The sequence below is a fragment of the Coregonus clupeaformis genome, chromosome 17 (genome assembly GCF_020615455.1).
Source record: "Coregonus clupeaformis isolate EN_2021a chromosome 17, ASM2061545v1, whole genome shotgun sequence".
NCBI lineage: Eukaryota > Metazoa > Chordata > Actinopteri > Salmoniformes > Salmonidae > Coregonus > Coregonus clupeaformis.
In genome coordinates, this window is record NC_059208.1 from 63,609,686 (window position 1) to 63,627,914 (window position 18,229).

At 47.1% G+C, this 18,229-nt stretch overlaps 1 protein-coding gene across 1 annotated transcript; it reads left to right on the top strand.

The window, feature by feature from the left end:
* The first annotated feature begins 1,736 nt into the window (after window positions 1–1,736).
* LOC121586795 (transmembrane protein 200A) lies at window positions 1,737–17,130 on the top strand. Its single transcript, XM_041903789.1, has 2 exons — window positions 1,737–2,086; window positions 14,985–17,130. The coding sequence occupies exon 2, from the start codon at window positions 15,017–15,019 to the stop codon at window positions 16,343–16,345; it is 1,329 nt and encodes a 442-aa protein (XP_041759723.1). The 5' UTR covers window positions 1,737–2,086; window positions 14,985–15,016; the 3' UTR covers window positions 16,346–17,130.
* The last annotated feature ends 1,099 nt before the right edge of the window (window positions 17,131–18,229 follow it).

Sequence of the window (18,229 nt, forward strand, 5' to 3'; positions counted from 1 at the left end):
AATTTGCCAATCTTGGTGTTCTCTGGCAAATGCCAAACGTCCTGCACGGTGTTGGGCTGTAAGCACAACCCCCACCTGTGGATGTCGGGCCCTCATACCACCCTCATGGAGTCTGTTTCTGACCGTTTGAGCAGACACATGCACATTTGTGGCCTGCTGGAGGTCATTTTGCAGGGCTCTGGCAGTGCTCCTCCTGCTCCTCCTTGCACAAAGGCAGAGGTAGCAGTCCTGCTGCTGGGTTGTTGCCCTCCTACGGCGTCCTCCATGTCTCCTGATGTACTGGCCTGTCTCCTGGTAGCGCCTCCATGCTCTGGACACTACGCTGACAGACACAGCAAACCTTCTTGCCACAGCTCGCCTGGATGAGCTGCACTACCTGAGCCACTTGTGTGGGTTGTAGACTCCGTCTCATGCTACCACTAGAGTGAAAGCACCGCCAGCATTCAAAAGTGACCAAAACATCAGCCAGGAAGCATAGGAACTGAGAAGTGGTCTGTGGTCACCACCTGCAAAACCAGTCCTTTATTGGGGGTGTCTTGCTAATTGCCTATAATTTCCACCTGTTGTCTATTCCATTTGCACAACAGCATGTGACATTTATTGTCAATCAGTGTTGCTTCCTAAGTGGACAGTTTGATTTCACAGAAGTGTGATTGACTTGGAGTTACATTGTGTTGTTTAAGTGTTCCCTTTATTTTTTTGAGCAGTGTATAAATGCCATTATCTGGATGATACTGCCTAATCGAGGCAAAAGTAAGTATCTCTTAGCTATCTAATGTTAGCTAAATGTATTAATGAATAAATTGGCTACATTTCTTTAAATGGACAATTCTGTGGACTGTCTTGTGCAAGTTTTAAATTGACACAATACCTGTTAGCAAAGGTGTCAGCTAGAGATGACGCGCAGGGATTTGTAGTTAATCATGTCTACTTTCATGTTAAATAGCATTTTCAAATCTGAGTAAATAGAGACCAATATATTGATAAGTCACCTTGTCTGAGAGATTTACATGGTTATCAAAACGTCACGCCAGGGTAAGCCTACGCGAAACAGCCCTTATTTTAACTGTTTCTAAAATCCTCTATGGGGGAAAATGAATGGTGGAAAAACGATCGGAACCATTTCCCTGTTTGACCGCTAGGTTTTATGGGTATTATGACACCTCCACAGTGTGGCTCTGTTGTTGACCATAAAGGTTTGGGGTATGTGCCCCTGTTTAGCCACAAGATGGCAGTACTAATTTGACAGTCCTGTATTCAGAAATGCCCTCACTGTCAATGTTAATTAGCGATGAGTAACCATGGGAATAAAATGTATTCCCTTCCAATGTTTTGGTTTTAATTATCACAATTAACTCGCAGCAATTGCAGCAATTAAAGCTCATTACAGTGAGTAGTAGGGCCATATTACATTGGCATATTTATCTGATAGAGTTACCAGGCACCACAACTTGACCACCAATTAATTATATTTAAAAGTCTACAGTGATTTTATCTAGGTGGAGGCCATTAATGGTGTTTCATGTCACTAAAAGCATGGGAATAGTTCTGAGATTGTTTATAAGTGTACGTTATAAATGAGTTTAGCCTTCCATATTAAAATATGTTTTAGACCACTTCTAAGGGTTGGCTACGATTATGGTCGTCGGTCAAGTCAGACAACAGTGCGCATATGGAATAATCCTGCAACAGTGGCCTGCTCCATTTCCATGAACGTGCAGTGCGCATAGTATCACTGCTCTTGAAGGAATGGAAGCGCCAAGGAAAGTAGCAGTGGGAAGGTTCGGCCAGTTTTGTGAGGGGGGCGGCACATGTAGCGTCATTTTTGCCTAATGCTTTTGAAAATGCGTCTTTTCCCCCCAGTAACGAACCAGAAACGTATTGAATAAAGAGATCGAGCTCATAGGAGACGGCGAACAGCAGAACCACACGCATCCTTGATCCTTCGGTTTGGGATTAAAATTATAGGCAAATTAAATTGCTTCACCGACAAGATTTTAAGGCTACATGACAGAACAAACCAAACGATACTGTATCAATATGTGTCGGGGGACAATGAATAGAACCGAAGAATTCTGCATCAAAGGCAAGTAGGCTATAACTTTCCCCGGTATAAACATTCAAAAGTAGGCTATCAACCGGTTATAGAAAGATTGTTGTTACAGTGTTGCGGAATCTTTGTAGGAGAGCGCCAACTTCAGACAATTCACGTTGAAACATTGTAGCCTTTTCTGGTAGGACAGAAGAGAGAGATTATATTTTGGCACCGCGCATCTACTGAAGTTCAGGACAATCAGTGAAGCTGTCTCTGTCTGGTTTCCACTCACCTATTAGCCTATTTCAACTGTAGGTTATTTGGGAGATTTGAGCTGTATTTAGAGGAAATGAAAATATGATGAGACTAGGCAATGTATAAACAGTATGTACCGAAGGAATGTAACAACACTCCATCGTTTTCCCCCGCCGTAGGCTGCTATGACGCGACCGATATAGAACCGTTATTTGCGAGGGGGTTTGGATATCTGTAGAATTTTCCCAATATGGGTCTTCAAGGTGGGATATTATACTCCATTTATTATACAGATAATTGATAAAGTAGTCGAATATGATATAGTTAATTTGGAGTGCGCATAATAGCGTTTTGCACGCAATAGTTGTATGCTAATCAGTGTAGATTTAAAAATATATATATATATATATATATATATATAATAACAGAAAGATATTGAAAGCACGACGCATGGCTCTACTCCTACATAGTATGTGGACCTCTTTTGCATAGGCAATGATCTTGGCAATCATCAAAATAAATATTTGCCGTGCGTCATACATGTCTAGGAACAGGATTCAGAAGAAGAATATTGCCCTAAGTAAAACAGTAAAAACGCAGAAACTGTCAAGTGACTTGCATTTTGAGAGTGGACTGTCAAAGGTTCGGTCTCATTCTCTCCCTGCTATAAGAGGCTGTCTTGGGACCAAAGGCACTTTAGCTAATACTTATATAACTTCATATATTTCTTACAGAATTCAAACAAAAGATTGATCTTATTCCACTGTTATGTGGTACTGCTTATTCCTGACTCATTAAAAGTCAGAGTGGGAAAAACAGCTAGCTAATGAAAGGTGAGGTCTGGTTTGCCTCACTCATTTATGATCAGTGGACATATGAGCATAGGGATAGTTCTTGCTCCTGGCAGCCAGCCATCTAGAGGGAATGTTCTTGCTCCTGGCAGCCAGCCATCTAGAGGGAATGTTCTTGCTCCTGGCAGCCAGCCATCTAGAGGGAATGTTCTTGCTGCTGGCAGCCAGGCATCTAGAGGGAATGTTCTTGCTCCTGGCAGCCAGCCATCTAGAGGGAATGTTCTTGGTCCTGGCAGCCAGGCATCTAGAGGGAATGTTCTTGCTCCAGGCAGCCAGCCATCTAGAGGGAATGTTCTTGCTCCAGGTAGCCAGCCAACTAGAGGGAATGTTCTTGCTGCTGGCAGCCAGGCATCTAGAGGGAATGTTCTTGCTCCTGGCAGCCAGGCATCTAGAGGGAATGTTCTTGCTCCTGGCAGCCAGCCATCTAGAGGGAATGTTCTTGCTCCTGGCAGCCAGCCATCTAGAGGGAATGTTCTTGCTCCTGGCAGCCAGCCATCTAGAGGGAATGTTCTTGCTCCTGGCAGCCAGCCATCTAGAGGGAATGTTCTTGCTGCTGGCAGCCAGGCATCTAGAGGGAATGTTCTTGCTCCTGGCAGCCAGCCATCTAGAGGGAATGTTCTTGGTCCTGGCAGCCAGGCATCTAGAGGGAATGTTCTTGCTCCAGGCAGCCAGCCATCTAGAGGGAATGTTCTTGCTCCAGGTAGCCAGCCAACTAGAGGGAATGTTCTTGCTGCTGGCAGCCAGGCATCTAGAGGGAATGTTCTTGCTCCTGGCAGCCAGGCATCTAGAGGGAATGTTCTTGCTCCTGGCAGCCAGGCATCTAGAGGGAATGTTCTTGCTCCTGGCAGCCAGGCATCTAGAGGGAATGTTCTTGCTCCTGGCAGCCAGGCATCTAGAGGGAATGTTCTTGCTCCTGGCAGCCAGCCATCTAGAGGGAATGTTCTTGCTCCAGGCAGCCAGCCATCTAGAGGGAATGTTCTTGCTCCAGGCAGCCAGCCATCTAGAGGGAATGTTCTTGGTCCTGGCAGCCAGGCAACTATTCTCAGATCAATTTATCAGCAGTACATGCTGTAATGCTTTCATTCGGCCGATAGCTGAGGTAATTCAGTATCAGCAGCTTTTAAAGCTGCAATAAGTAACCTTGTGGGCGACCAGACCAAATGCACATAGAAATGTTAGTTATAGATCTGTCATTCTCATTGAAAGCAAGTCTAAGAAGTGGTACAGCTATTCTATGTGCTCTATTTCTCCCGAGAAATTGGGCTCCCGAGTGACGCAGCGGTCTAAGGCACTGCATCTCAGCGCTAGAGGCGTCACTACAGACCCCGTATCACAATCCGGCAGTGATTGGGAGTCCCCATAGGGCGGCGCACAATTGGCCCAGCGTCGTCTGGGTTTGGCCGGGGTAGGCCGTCATTATAAATAAGAATTTGTTCTTAACTGACTTGCCTAGTTAAATAAAGGTACAAAAAGAAAATAAATTCTATGCTTCCCATTCTTAAGTTTAGCTCTTGCGTCTTTTACTTTCGGTTTTGTACACCAGCTTCAAACAGCTAAAATACAATATTTTTGGTATGGAAAAAATATTTCACAGTGGTTTAGATGGAACAATGATTATTTACAATATTGCTTGTTTTGTCACATCAACTGGAATTAGGCGAACTATTTGAATTTTTGCAACCAGGAAATGGCGGAGCGATTTCTGCATAGTGCAACTTTAACTATCCAGATCACTCAGAAGGCATTCAAACCTACAACCCTCTGGTCTGGACACAAGTACAACCCATTTGACACAATGCTTGTGAGTTTTTCTGCACAAAAATGATTAGGCCCTACACAAACATTGTGGAAACAATGATTGTGTAGACATCTTGGTTCATGCAAAGTCTCTGTTGTATCATAACCATTGAGTCAAATGCATCAGTTGTACAACCCGAGTGTGTACAGGGCCTTAATTGATCAACATCTCTTTGACTGAACTGAATTGCTCTCTTGTGTCCCAAATGGTACCCTATTCACTTTATAGTGCACTACTTTTGACCAGAGCATAGGGAATGAGGTGCCATTTGGGACACAGTGGCTGTCTAAACCAGCCCTGCATCTCCATTGAGGTCAAATAAGCCAAACCAAATCAGGACGGGATTCAAAGTAGTGTTGTAAATTACATGCCACAGTAGAGAGTACCCTCGCTCTGAGACTCCTGCCAGAGTAGAGAGTACCCTCGCTCTGAGAGTAGAGAGGACCCTGGCTCTGAGAGTAGAGTACCCTGGCTCTGAGAGTAGAGAGGACCCTGGCTCTGAGAGTAGAGAGGACCCTGGCTCTGAGAGGAGAGAGGACCCTGGCTCTGAGAGTAGAGAGGACCCTGGCTCTGAGAGTAGAGAGTACCCTGGCTCTGAGAGGAGAGAGGACCCTGGCTCTGAGAGTAGAGAGGACCCTGGCTCTGAGAGTAGAGAGGACCCTGGCTCTGAGAGTAGAGAGGACCCTGGCTCTGAGAGTAGAGAGTACCCTGGCTCTGAGAGGAGAGAGGACCCTGGCTCTGAGAGTAGAGAGGACCCTGGCTCTGAAAGTAGAGAGGACCCTGGCTCTGAGAGTAGAGAGGACCCTGGCTCTGAGAGGAGAGAGGACCCTGGCTCTGAGAGTAGAGAGGACCCTGGCTCTGAGAGTAGAGAGGACCCTGGCTCTGAGAGTAGAGAGGACCCTGGCTCTGAGAGTAGAGAGGACCCTGGCTCTGATAGTAGAGAGGACCCTGGCTCTGAGAGGAGAGAGGACCCTGGCTCTGAGAGTAGAGAGGACCCTGGCTGAGAGTAGAGAGGACCCTGGCTCTGAGAGTAGAGAGGACCCTGGCTGAGAGTAGAGAGGACCCTGGCTGAGAGTAGAGAGGACCCTGGCTGAGAGTAGAGAGGACCCTGGCTGAGAGTAGAGAGGACCCTGGCTCTGAGAGTAGAGAGGACCCTGGCTCTGAGAGTAGAGAGGACCCTGGCTGAGAGTAGAGAGGACCCTGGCTCTGAGAGTAGAGAGGACCCTGGCTCTGAGAGTAGAGAGGACCCTGGCTGAGAGTAGAGAGGACCCTGGCTCTGAGAGTAGAGAGGACCCTGGCTCTGAGAGTAGAGAGGACACTGGCTCTGAGAGTAGAGAGGACCCTGGCTCTGAGAGTAGAGAGGACCCTGGCTCTGAGAGTAGAGAGGACCCTGGCTCTGAGAGTAGAGAGGACCCTGGCTGAGAGTAGAGAGGACCCTGGCTCTGAGAGTAGAGAGGACCCTGGCTGAGAGTAGAGAGGACCCTGGCTGAGAGTAGAGAGGACCCTGGCTGAGAGTAGAGAGGACCCAGGCTGAGAGTAGAGAGGACCCTGGCTCTGAGAGTAGAGAGGACCCTGGCTCTGAGAGTAGAGAGGACCCTGGCTCTGAGAGTAGAGAGGACCCTGGCTCTGAGAGTAGAGAGGACCCTGGCTCTGAGAGTAGAGAGGACCCTGGCTCTGAGAGTAGAGAGGACCCTGGCTCTGATAGTAGAGAGGACCCTGGCTCTGAGAGTAGAGAGGACCCTCGCTCTGAGAGTAGAGAGGACCCTGGCTGAGAGTAGAGAGGACCCTGGCTCTGAGAGTAGAGAGGACCCTGGCTGAGAGTAGAGAGGACCCTGGCTGAGAGTAGAGAGGACCCTGGCTGAGAGTAGAGAGGACCCTGGCTGAGAGTAGAGAGGACCCTGGCTCTGAGAGTAGAGAGGACCCTGGCTCTGAGAGTAGAGAGGACCCTGGCTGAGAGTAGAGAGGACCCTGGCTCTGAGAGTAGAGAGGACCCTGGCTCTGAGAGTAGAGAGGACCCTGGCTGAGAGTAGAGAGGACCCTGGCTCTGAGAGTAGAGAGGACCCTGGCTCTGAGAGTAGAGAGGACACTGGCTCTGAGAGTAGAGAGGACCCTGGCTCTGAGAGTAGAGAGGACCCCTGGCTCTGAGAGTAGAGAGGACCCTGGCTCTGAGAGTAGAGAGGACCCTGGCTGAGAGTAGAGAGGACCCTGGCTCTGAGAGTAGAGAGGACCCTGGCTGAGAGTAGAGAGGACCCTGGCTGAGAGTAGAGAGGACCCTGGCTGAGAGTAGAGAGGACCCAGGCTGAGAGTAGAGAGGACCCTGGCTCTGAGAGTAGAGAGGACCCTGGCTCTGAGAGTAGAGAGGACCCTGGCTGAGAGTAGAGAGGACCCTGGCTCTGAGAGTAGAGAGGACCCTGGCTCTGAGAGTAGAGAGTACCCTGGCTCTGAGAGTAGAGAGGACCCTGGCTCTGAGAGGAGAGAGGACCCTGGCTCTGAGAGTAGAGAGTACCCTGGCTGAGAGTAGAGAGGACCCTGGCTCTGAGAGTAGAGAGGACCCTGGCTCTGAGAGTAGAGAGGACCCTGGCTCTGAGACTCCTGCCAGAGTACAGTTTGTTATTTCAGACCAGTTGAATTGGACACATCTAGTCGTTCCTCTTCTTTTTATTTTATTTTTTATTTCACCTTTATTTAACCAGGTAAACCAGTTGAGAACAAGTTCTCATTTACAACTGCGACCTGGCCAAGATAAAGCAAAGCAGTGCGATAAAAACAACAACACAGAGTTACATATGGGGTAAAACAAAACAAAGTCAAAAATACAACAGAAATACATATAATATACAGTGTGCAAATTTAGCAAGTTATGGAGGTAAGGCAATAAAATAGGCTATAGTGCAAAATAATTACAATTTAGTAATAACACTGGAATGATGTGCAAGAGATGATGTGCAAATAGAGATACTGGGGTACAAATGAGCAAAATAAATAACAATATAGGGATGAGGTAGTTGGGCGGGCTAATTTCAGATGGGCTGTGTACAGGTGCAGTGATCGGTAAGGTGCTCTGACAACTGATGCTTAAAGTTAGTGAGGGAGATAAGTGTCTCCAGCTTCAGAGATTTTTGCAATTTGTTCCAGTCATTGGCAGCAGAGAACTGGAAGGAATTGCGGCCAAAGGAGGTGTTGGCTTTGGGGATGACCAGTGAGATATACCCGCTGGAGCGCAGACTACGGGTGGGTGTTGCTATGGTGACCAATGAGCTAAGATAAGGCGGGGATTTGCCTAGCAGTGATTTATAGATGGCCTGGAGCCAGTGGGTTTGGCGACGAATATGTAGTGAGGACCAGCCAACAAGAGCGTACAGGTCACAGTGGTGGGTATTATATGGGGCTTTGGAGACAAAACGGATGGCACTGTGATAGACAACATCCAATTTGCTGAGTAGAGTGTTGGAGGCTATTTTGTAAATGACATCGCCGAAGTCAAGGATCGGTAGGATAGTCAGTTTTACGAGGGCATGTTTGGCAGCATGAGTGAAGGAGGCTTTGTTGCGAAATAGGAAACCGATTCTAGATTTAACTTTGGATTGGAGATTCTTAATGTGAGTCTGGAAGGAGAGTTTACAGTCTAACCAGACACCTAGATATTTGTAGTTGTCCACATACTCTAGGTCAGACCCGTCTAGAGTAGTGATTCTAGTCGGGTGGGCGGGTGCAAGCAGCGTTCGGTTGAAGAGCATGCATTTAGTTTTACTAGTGTTTAAGAGCAGTTGGAGGCTACTGAAGGAGTGTTGTATGGAATTGAAGCTCGTTTGGAGGTTTGTTAACACAGTGTCCAATGAAGGGCCAGATGTATACAAAATGGTGTCGTCTGCGTAGAGGTGGATCTGAGAGTCACCAGCAGCAAGAGCGACGTCATTGATACACACAGAGAAAAGTGTCGGCCCAAGAATTGAACCATGTGGCACCCCCATAGAGACTGCCATAGGTCCAGACAACAGGCCCTCCGATTTGACACATTGAACTCTATCTGAGAAGTAGTTGGTGAACCAGGCGAGGCAGTCATTTGAGAAACCAAGGCTATTTAGTCTGCCAATAAGAATGCGGTGGTTGACAGAGTCGAAAGCCTTGGCCAGGTCAATGAAAACGGCTGCACAGTTCTGGGGGACGGTTTGTTAGTTTTTCTCTTCTCAAAGTTCTTCAAACCCAGAGAATACATCAGAGGGGCATGGTGGCCAGTGGCATGGTGGCCAGGGGCATGGTGGCCAGTGGCATTGTGGCCAGGGGAATGGTGGTCAGTGGCATGGTGGCCAGGGGAATGGTGGCCAGGGGAATGGTGGCCAGGGGAATGGTGGTCAGTGGCATGGTGGCCAGGGGAATGGTGGCCAGGGGAATGGTGGTCAGTGGCATGGTGGCCAGGGGAATGGTGGCCAGGGGAATGGTGGTCAGTGGCATGGTGGCCAGGGGAATGGTGGCCAGGGGAATGGTGGCCAGCGGAATGATGGCCAGGGGCATGGTGGCCAGGGGAATGGTGGTCAGTGGCATGGTGGCCAGGGGAATGGTGGCCAGTAGCATGGCAGCCAGGGGAATGGCGGCCAGGAGCATGGCAGCCAGGGAATGATGGCCAGTGGCATGGTGGCCAGGAGCATGGTGGCCAGGGAAATGATGGCCAGGGGCATGGTGACCAGAAGCATGGTGGCCAGGGGCGTTGTGGCCAGGCGTTCAAATGTTTAGTTGAATACATTTACATTCCAAATTCCAGATTCCACTCGCGAGCATTCCACTGACTCTCTCTTCAAATCAGTGATGACTGAGGTTGGGGGTTATGTAGTTCAGACAATGAGACACTTTAAAAGCAGTGCAAAAAGTCACCTTAATTTCCTCTCTTTCTTTGGAGTACAGACCACAAAGGCAAATCCAGCTGTGCGCTGCCCACCGAAGCCTCCCTCCCAGACCAGCTTAACACATTCTATGCTCGCTTCCATGCAGACAATACCGAGCCCTCAACAAAGACTCTCGCTACTCCGGATGTCCAGGTGTTTTCGCTCTCCGAGGCTGACGTGAGGAAAACTCTCAAAAGAGTGAATACTCACAAAGCCGCCGGCCAAATGGCTTCCCTGGCTGCGTCCTCAGAGTGTGTGCTGACCAGCTGGCGGGCATCTTCTCGGACATCTTCAATCTGTCCCAGACTGTAGTCCCCACCTGCTTTAAGGAGACTACCATTGTTCCAGTGCCCAAGAAAAACAAGATGACACGCCCAAATGACTATTGCCTCGTCACGCTCACCTCAGTCATCATGAAGTGCTTCGAGAGTCTGGTCACGGACCACATCAAGGTCAGCATGCCAGGCACACTGGACCCACTCCAATGTGCCTTCCTCACCAACAGATCCACAGATGATGCCATTTCCATCTCTATTCACACGGCCCTAGCACATCTGGACAAGAGGAACACCTACAGTGGGGAAAACAAGTATTTAGTCAGCCACCAATTGTGCAAGTTCTCCCACTTAAAAAGATGAGAGAGGCCTGTAATTTTCATCATAGGTACACGTCAACTATGACAGACAAAATGAGAAAAAAAAATCTAGAAAATCACATTGTAGGATTTTTAATTAATTTATTTGCAAATTATGGTGGAAAATAAGTATTTGGTCACCTACAAACAAGCAAGATTTCTGTATGTGAGAATGCTCTTCATTGACTACAGTTCAGCATTCAACACTATTGTTCCCTTCAAGCTCAACACCAAGCTCAGAGCCCTGGGTCTGGACACCACCCTCTGCAACTGGATCCTGGACTTCCTGACGGGCAGACCATTTGCTGTGAGGATGGGAAACAACACCTCCTCCACACTGACTCTTAACTCAGGGGCCCCCCAGGGGTGTGTCCTCAGTCCTCTGCTGTAGTCCCTGTTCACCCACGACTGCGTGGCTTTGCATGACACCAACTCCATCATCAAGTTTGCTGATGACGCCACATTGTAGACCTGATAACCAACAACAATGAGTCAGCCTATAGGGAGGAGGTAAGTGAACTGGCATTGTGGTGTCATGACAAAAATCTCTCCCTCAACTTCAGCAAAACAAAGGAGTTGATTGTTGACTTCAGGAAGCAGAGGAGGGAACATGCCCCGATCCATTTTCAACTGGACTGCAGTAGAGAGAGTCACGAGTTTTAAGTTCCTCGGCGTCCACTTCACTGAGGACTTGTCATGGACCACCAACACCACCACTCTTGTCAACAGGTCGCAACAGCGTCTCTACTTCCTAAGGCGGCTGAAGAAATTCGGCATGCCGCCCCGGGTCCTCTACAAATACTACCACTGCACCATCGAGAGCATCCTGACAGGTTGAATCATGGCCTGGTATGGGAATTGCTCCTTCCACGACTGCAAGGCCCTCCAGTGGGTGGTGAAGACGGCCCAGTACATCACCGGGACCGGTGCTCCCACCCATCCAGGACATCACCGGGACCGGTGTTCCCACCCATCCAGGACATCACTGGGACCGTGCTCCCACCCATCCAGGATATCTACTAGAAACAGTGCCTGAGGAAGGCCAGCAGCATCATCAAGGACCCCGCACATCCAAGCCATGAGCTGTTCTCTCCCTTACTGTCAGAGGTCTGATACCAACAGGCTCAGAGACAGTTTCTATCTACAACCCATCAGACTGCTGAACCCTTGAACTGGACATACACAGACAAACACACACACACACACACATACAGTCGAAGTCGGAAGTTTACATACACTTAGGTTGGAGTCAATAAAACTCATTTTTCAACCACTCCACAAATTTCATGTTAACAAACTATAGTTTTGGCAAGTCGGTTAGGACATCTACTTTGTGCATGACACAAGTAATTTTTCCAACAATTGTTTACAGACAGATTATTTCACTTATAATTCACTGAGACTCCTGCCAGAGTGGGTCAGAAGTTTACATACACTAAGTTGACCGTGCATTTAAACAGCTTGGAAAATTCCAGAAAATTATGTTATGGCTTTAGAAGCTTCTGATAGGCTAATTTACATCATTTGAGTCAATTGGAGGTGTACCTGTGGATGTATTTCAAGGCCTACCTTCAAACTCAGTGGCTCTTTGCTTGACATCATGGGAAAATCAAAAGAAGTCAACCAAGACCTCAGAAAAAAAATGGTAGACCTCCACAAGTCTGGTTCATCTTTGGGAGCAATTTCCAAACGCCTGAAGGTACCACGTTCATCTGTACAAACAATAGTATGCAAGTATAAACACCATGGGACCACGCAGCCGTCATACCGCTCAGGAAGGAGACGCGTTCTGTCTCCTAGAGATGAACGTACTTTGGTGCGAAAAGTGCAAATCAATCCCAGAACAACAGCAAAGGACCTTATGAAGATGCTGGAAGAAACAGGTACAAAAGTATCTATATCCACAGTAAAACGAATCCTAAATCGACATAACCTGAAAGGCCGCTCAGCAAGGAAGAAGCCACTGCTCCAAAACCGCCATAAAAAAGCCAAACTATGGTTTGCAACTGCACATGGGGACAAATATCGTACTTTTTGGAAAAATGTCCTCTGGTCTGATGAAACAAAAATAGAACTGTTTGGCCATAATGACCATCGTTATGTTTGGAGGAAAAACGGGGTTGCTTGCAAGCCGAAGAACACCATCCCAACCGTGAAGCACGGGGGTGGCAGCATCATGCTGTGGGGGTGCTTTGCTGCAGGAGGGTCTGGTGCACTTCACAAAATAGATGGCATCATGAGGAAGGAAAATGATGTGGATATATTGAAGCAACATCTCAAGACATCAGTCAGGAAGTTAAAGCTTGTTCACAAATGGGTCTTCCAAATGAACAATGACCCCAAGCATACTTCCTTAGTTGTGGCAAAATGGCTTAAGGACAACAAAGTCAAGGTATTGGAGTGGCCATCACAAAGCCCTGACCTCAATCCTATAGAAAATGTGTGGGCAGAACTGAAAAAGTGTGTGCGAGCAAGGAGGCCTACAAACCTGAATCAGTTACACCAGCTCTGTCAGGAGGAATGGGCCAAAATTCACCCAACTTATTGTGGGAAGCTTGTGGAAGGCTACCCTAAACGTTTGACCCAATTTAAACAATTTAAAGGCAATGCTACCAAATACTAATTGAGTGTATGTAAACTTCTGACCCACTGGGAATGTGATGAAATAAATAAAAGTTTAAATAAATCATTCTCTCTACTATTATTCTGACATTTCACATTCTTAAAATAAAGTGGTGATCCTAACTGACCTAAGACAGGGAATTATTACTAGGATTAAATGTCAGTAATTGTGAAAAACTAAGTTTAAATGCATTTGGCTAAGGTGTATGTAAACTTCCGACTTCAACTGTATACGTTCATGCTACACAAACACCACAACTGCTGCTACCAGACGCTGCCATTTCATTTACAGTTTATGAATAAAGAAGTCCTTTTGGGAGACCAGTACGGAGCCCATGAAGCTGGGCCGTGTTTCATCGTTCATTCTAAACCATATCTAAAGGGGCTTTTGATAAACTCAAGCCAAAGGATGTGGCCTGTGGCCCCCATCTGTCTCTGTGTATGAATATTTACCAAACAGTGGATAAGACATGCCTTCATCATGTGCCAGTTCCACTATTTAAGTACAGCGTTGCTGTTTTTCTTGGTGTTATCTGACCAGAACGAGGCTGCGCCCAAATGGCACCCTATAGTCTGCTTGTTTAGCCATTCCTATGGGGACAATGAACGAGGAAAGAATAGGGTTTTGGGATAAACATCGAAAATAAGGTCTGAGGTTAACACAGGCTTAGGAGATCTTAAACGTTTTTGTTCTGAGGTAATATCAGTCAGTTAACATTACCTTTATGAATTATGAAGCCTTTATCTGCTTTATGTGCTTTTTTTTTTTATGACAAAAATGCTTCAAAATTCACAAAATGGTGACGTTAGCTGATGAAGACGATCTCATAGAACGAAACGTATAAGATCTCCTAAGCCTGTGTTTACCACAGACTTTTTTTTTTAGGTGTTTATCCAAAAACCCTACAAAAACTCCATTAATTTCCCCATAGGCTTTGTCCAATGAACCATGGAGGAGTTAGTGCCTACAAAAAGACACCATTACTATTGCTCTCTATTCGCTATACAGGGCTCTGGCTAAAAGAAGTGCACTCTGTAGGGAATAGGGTGCCATTTGGGATGCAGAAGATTTTTACTTCAATGAACGGGACAATCAAAGTTTTTAAAGATTTACTTGACTTTCATGTGTTTTGAGTGTTATGTTATCAGCTTGGTACTAGAGACACAAGGTTTTAAAAGGTTGTTGCTTAGCAGCTTAATTGCAGGTAAAGCGTTTGAAGCTGTTTCACCTTGTTTGTGGTCATGTGGGCACTCAAGTAGAACGCCACGTGAGAGAGTGTTTCCCCAGGTTTTGTTTGTAGCTTTTGGAATTTACAAGCTCGCCAACGACCTGAAAGGTTTGGAATGGTTCGTTAAAAATAGTTATCTAACTTTAATTATTTTCTGTGAAGATTAAAATAGAAAAAAAAAAGTGCAGTTACTGTATGCAAAACGTGGTAAAAAAAAAATTGTTTTATCTCCAAAGAAATAAAAACATTAACGAAATACCTTTATTATCTCTCTCTTAAATAAAAACATTTTTAACATTTTTAACAAAGTATTTCAACAGGGAAACAGTTGGTTATGTCGCACATCAAAAGCCTGAGAAGCTATTTTTACAGTAGAACAATAGAGCAACAAAGGATCCACAGTATGAAAGTGAGAACAGAACAGATGATAATGATCCTCTACAAGGCTAAGGAGCTCATTGTTTACAGGATACAGTGCAGCTTCGGCAGTGTCAAGTCCCAAGTTTATTTAAAGTGCATTTAACAGGAGTCACAACACACTTTACATTAAAAAGAGAAACAAAACATAGCAGAAAGAAGGGGAGCGAGGTGAACAATATCTACCACAGTAGAAAGACTATACAGGAAGTAGAAGCCACTTCAGCAGTCTCTTCTTCTATTAACCTGCTCTCCTTCCACAGTGTTCCGATAGGGCGCTGAACCGAGCCGCACCATGAAGACCCAGAAGGCCGGGGCCCCAGGGGGCCCAACGCCAAGCTCTCCCTCCCCACACCAACGGATGTCTGGTTTCAGCCTGCGGGGCCGGAAGAAGAAGGAGGGCCTTATCCAAGGCAAGCTGCGGATCCGCTCCATGCCAGGAGCCTTCCTGGTGCTGGGGGTCATTGTGGTGGTGGTGGGCACGGCCCTGGCAGTGGCTGGGTACTGGCCCTACCGGACCCACCGATCATCACAGCTCCTTGGACTTGGACAACAAGGCTCTGGTTCTGTGGACGGGGCAGCAGGAGGTGGAGGTGGGGGTGTCTCTGAGCCCCAGTCATCCGGTTGGAGACTCCTGACCACGGCCAGTCTGATCCACAGTGAGAGGATGAAGCTCCTGGGACCGGTCATCATGGGCGTGGGGCTGTTCATCCTCATCTGTGCCAACACGGTGCTGTACGAGAACCGCGACAGGGAGACCCAGATGCTGCTGGCCCAGATGCGGAGCGTCATCTGCTCGGTGTCGGCGGCCGTGCCCTCGGCCGACCTCTCAGACATGGCAGCAGCCAACTCCATGGCCAGACACTACCAGTGGGTGAGCAGTCTGCCCGCCGCCCACCTTAACATCCTCTATCTGCAGCAGCTGGCCAGCTCAGAGCCCCTGCTGCAGACGACCAGAGACAGCAGGGAGGAGGACAGGGCAGCTGACTGTACGTACCAGCAGGCCACCTTACAGACAGAGGCTCTACACCACCAGGAGTCAGCCTCCACCCCTTCCCTCCACTCCTCCCACTCCAACTCCTGCAACTCCAGCAAGACGGACTTCAACACGCGGTGGGGTGGTGGTGGTGAGCCAGGGGTAGGGGGCTCCAGCCCAGACTCCCAGCCCGCTCACCTCTTTAAACTCAACAACTGCCTGGTGTCAGCCAGCTCCATGTCCACTCTGGGAGGGGATGACTGGGAGAGGTCGGAGGTCACAGCCATGCTGCCCAGGCGCTCCCACAGTCTTAGCTACAGGACTAACCCCGGCCCTCACAGGCCCCAGACTGTAATAAGTCTACAGGAAGGGGTCATGCGGCCCGGGGGACCCACAGATAGTGCAGCCCAAGCCCATGTGGAGGTGTGTGTGAACATGGTTGGGTGTGGAGGTGGAGGTGTGGAGCCCCCTGAGCTCACACCCGTAGAGGAGCAGAGGCACCGCAGCTGGCCCCGGTTAGACCTGGGCTGTGCCCGCAGGTACCTGAAGCTGGACAATAAGGAGGACTCGGTGGACAGGCTGCTAGACCAGTTGGAGCAGCAGTGTTCTCTGTGGGATAAGAGTTTCGGCTCAGGGCCTTTCCAGTGAGAGCCAGTAAAGGCCCCATATCTCAATATGGCCCCATATCAGGGCCCTCTGTTTTTAAAAACCAGCTTATAAAGAAAGATCCTCATGATATATCGACTACCGGGAGTAGGAGCTTTTTCGGTTGGATCATAATTGTGCTCTATTTTCACTGACTCCTGAAGGAGGTTATAACAGAAACCTTTCTATGTGTCACTCTGAATTCCTCTCACTTGGGATACACAGTACAGTGTCGAGCAGCTTCCAATCTAAAGATACAAACCTTTAGAAACCCTGTTTCTCGGACTTTCCATGGTGTGGATATATAAACACAAGTGTTGGAGGACTGCAGATGAATTGGATCAGTTTGGCAGACATTCTGTTTTAAGAGGGGAACAATACTCCACACTGTCAAAGATGAGTTGGAGCAATTTGCCAATTTGTTTACTGGGTGGCAGTTAGGCTTGGCACTTGGCAGCAATGTGCAGGAATCAATTTGTCTTTCGTTGCCAAAGCATTACTTGTTTCCAGGACACAGCAAGCACATCCGAATGTGGGAGGTAGAAACCCATTCTAATGAGGGACTGTCTTCACTGTGTAATCTATTTAAAAACCAAACTACTCGAATCCGGCGAGCCCCAGATGTGCTACTGATAACAGCTAGTAAAATAAAACATATGTCCCAGAGACCAAAACAAGCGCATGCTGATAGAGATGTCATGTGTAATCTACAGTAGTGGTCAAAAGTTTTGAGAATTACACAAATATTAATTTTCCCAAAGTCTGCTGCCTCAGTTTTTATGATGGCAATTTGCATATACTCCAGAATGTTATGAAGAGTGATCAGATGAATTGCAATTAATTGCAAAATCCCTCTTTGCCATGAAAATGAACTTAATCCCCAAAAAACATTTCCACTGCATTTCAGCCCTGCCACAGAAGGACCAGCTGACATCATGTCAATGATTCTCTCGTTAACAAGGGAGTGGGCTCACTCACAATTTTGCCTAAGAATACAGCCATGAATAAAGAATGGTACCAACACATCCTCCGAGAGCAACTTTTCCCAACCATCCAAGAACAGTTTGGTGACGAACAATACCTTTTCCAGCATGATGGAGCACCTTGCCATAAGGCAAAAGTGATAACTAAGTGGCTCGGGGAACAAAACATCGACATTTTGGGTCCATGGCCAGGAAACTCCCCAGACCTTAATCCCATTGAGAACTTGTGGTCAATCCTCAAGAGGCGGGTGGAAAAACAAAAACCCACAAATTCTGACAAACTCCAAGCATTGATTATGCAAGAATGGGCTGCCATCAGTCAGGATGTGGCCCAGAAGTTAGTTGACAGCATGCCAGGGCGGATTGCAGAGGTCTTGAAAAATAAGGGTCAACACTGCAAATATTGACTCTTTGCATAAACTTAATGTAATTGTCAATAAAAGCCTTTGACACTTATGGAATGCTTGTAATTATACTTCAGTATACCATAGTACCATCTGACAAAAAATATCTAAAAACACTGAAGCAGCAAACTTTGTGAAGACTAATACTTGTGTCATTCTCAAAACGTTTGACCACAACTGTACACCTACATACAGTGAGGGAAAAAAGTATTTGATCCCCTGTTGATTTTGTATGTTTGCCCACTGACAAAGACATGATCAGTCTATAATTTTAATGGTAGGTTTATTTGAACAGTGAGAGACAGAATAACAACAAAAAAATCCAGAAAAACGCATGTCAAAAATGTTATAAATGTATTTGCATTTTAATGAGGGAAATAAGTATTTGACCCCTCTGCAAAACATGACTTAGTACTTGGTGGAAAAACCCTAGTTGGCAATCACAGAGGTCAGACGTTTCTTGTAGTTGGCCACCAGGTTTGCACACATCTCAGGAGGGA

What these genes read in the sequence shown, in the direction of transcription:
- LOC121586795 (XM_041903789.1), top strand. Translation starts at nt 15,017, where the DNA reads ATGAAGACCCAGAAGGCCGGGGCCCCAGGGGGCCCAACGCCAAGCTCT.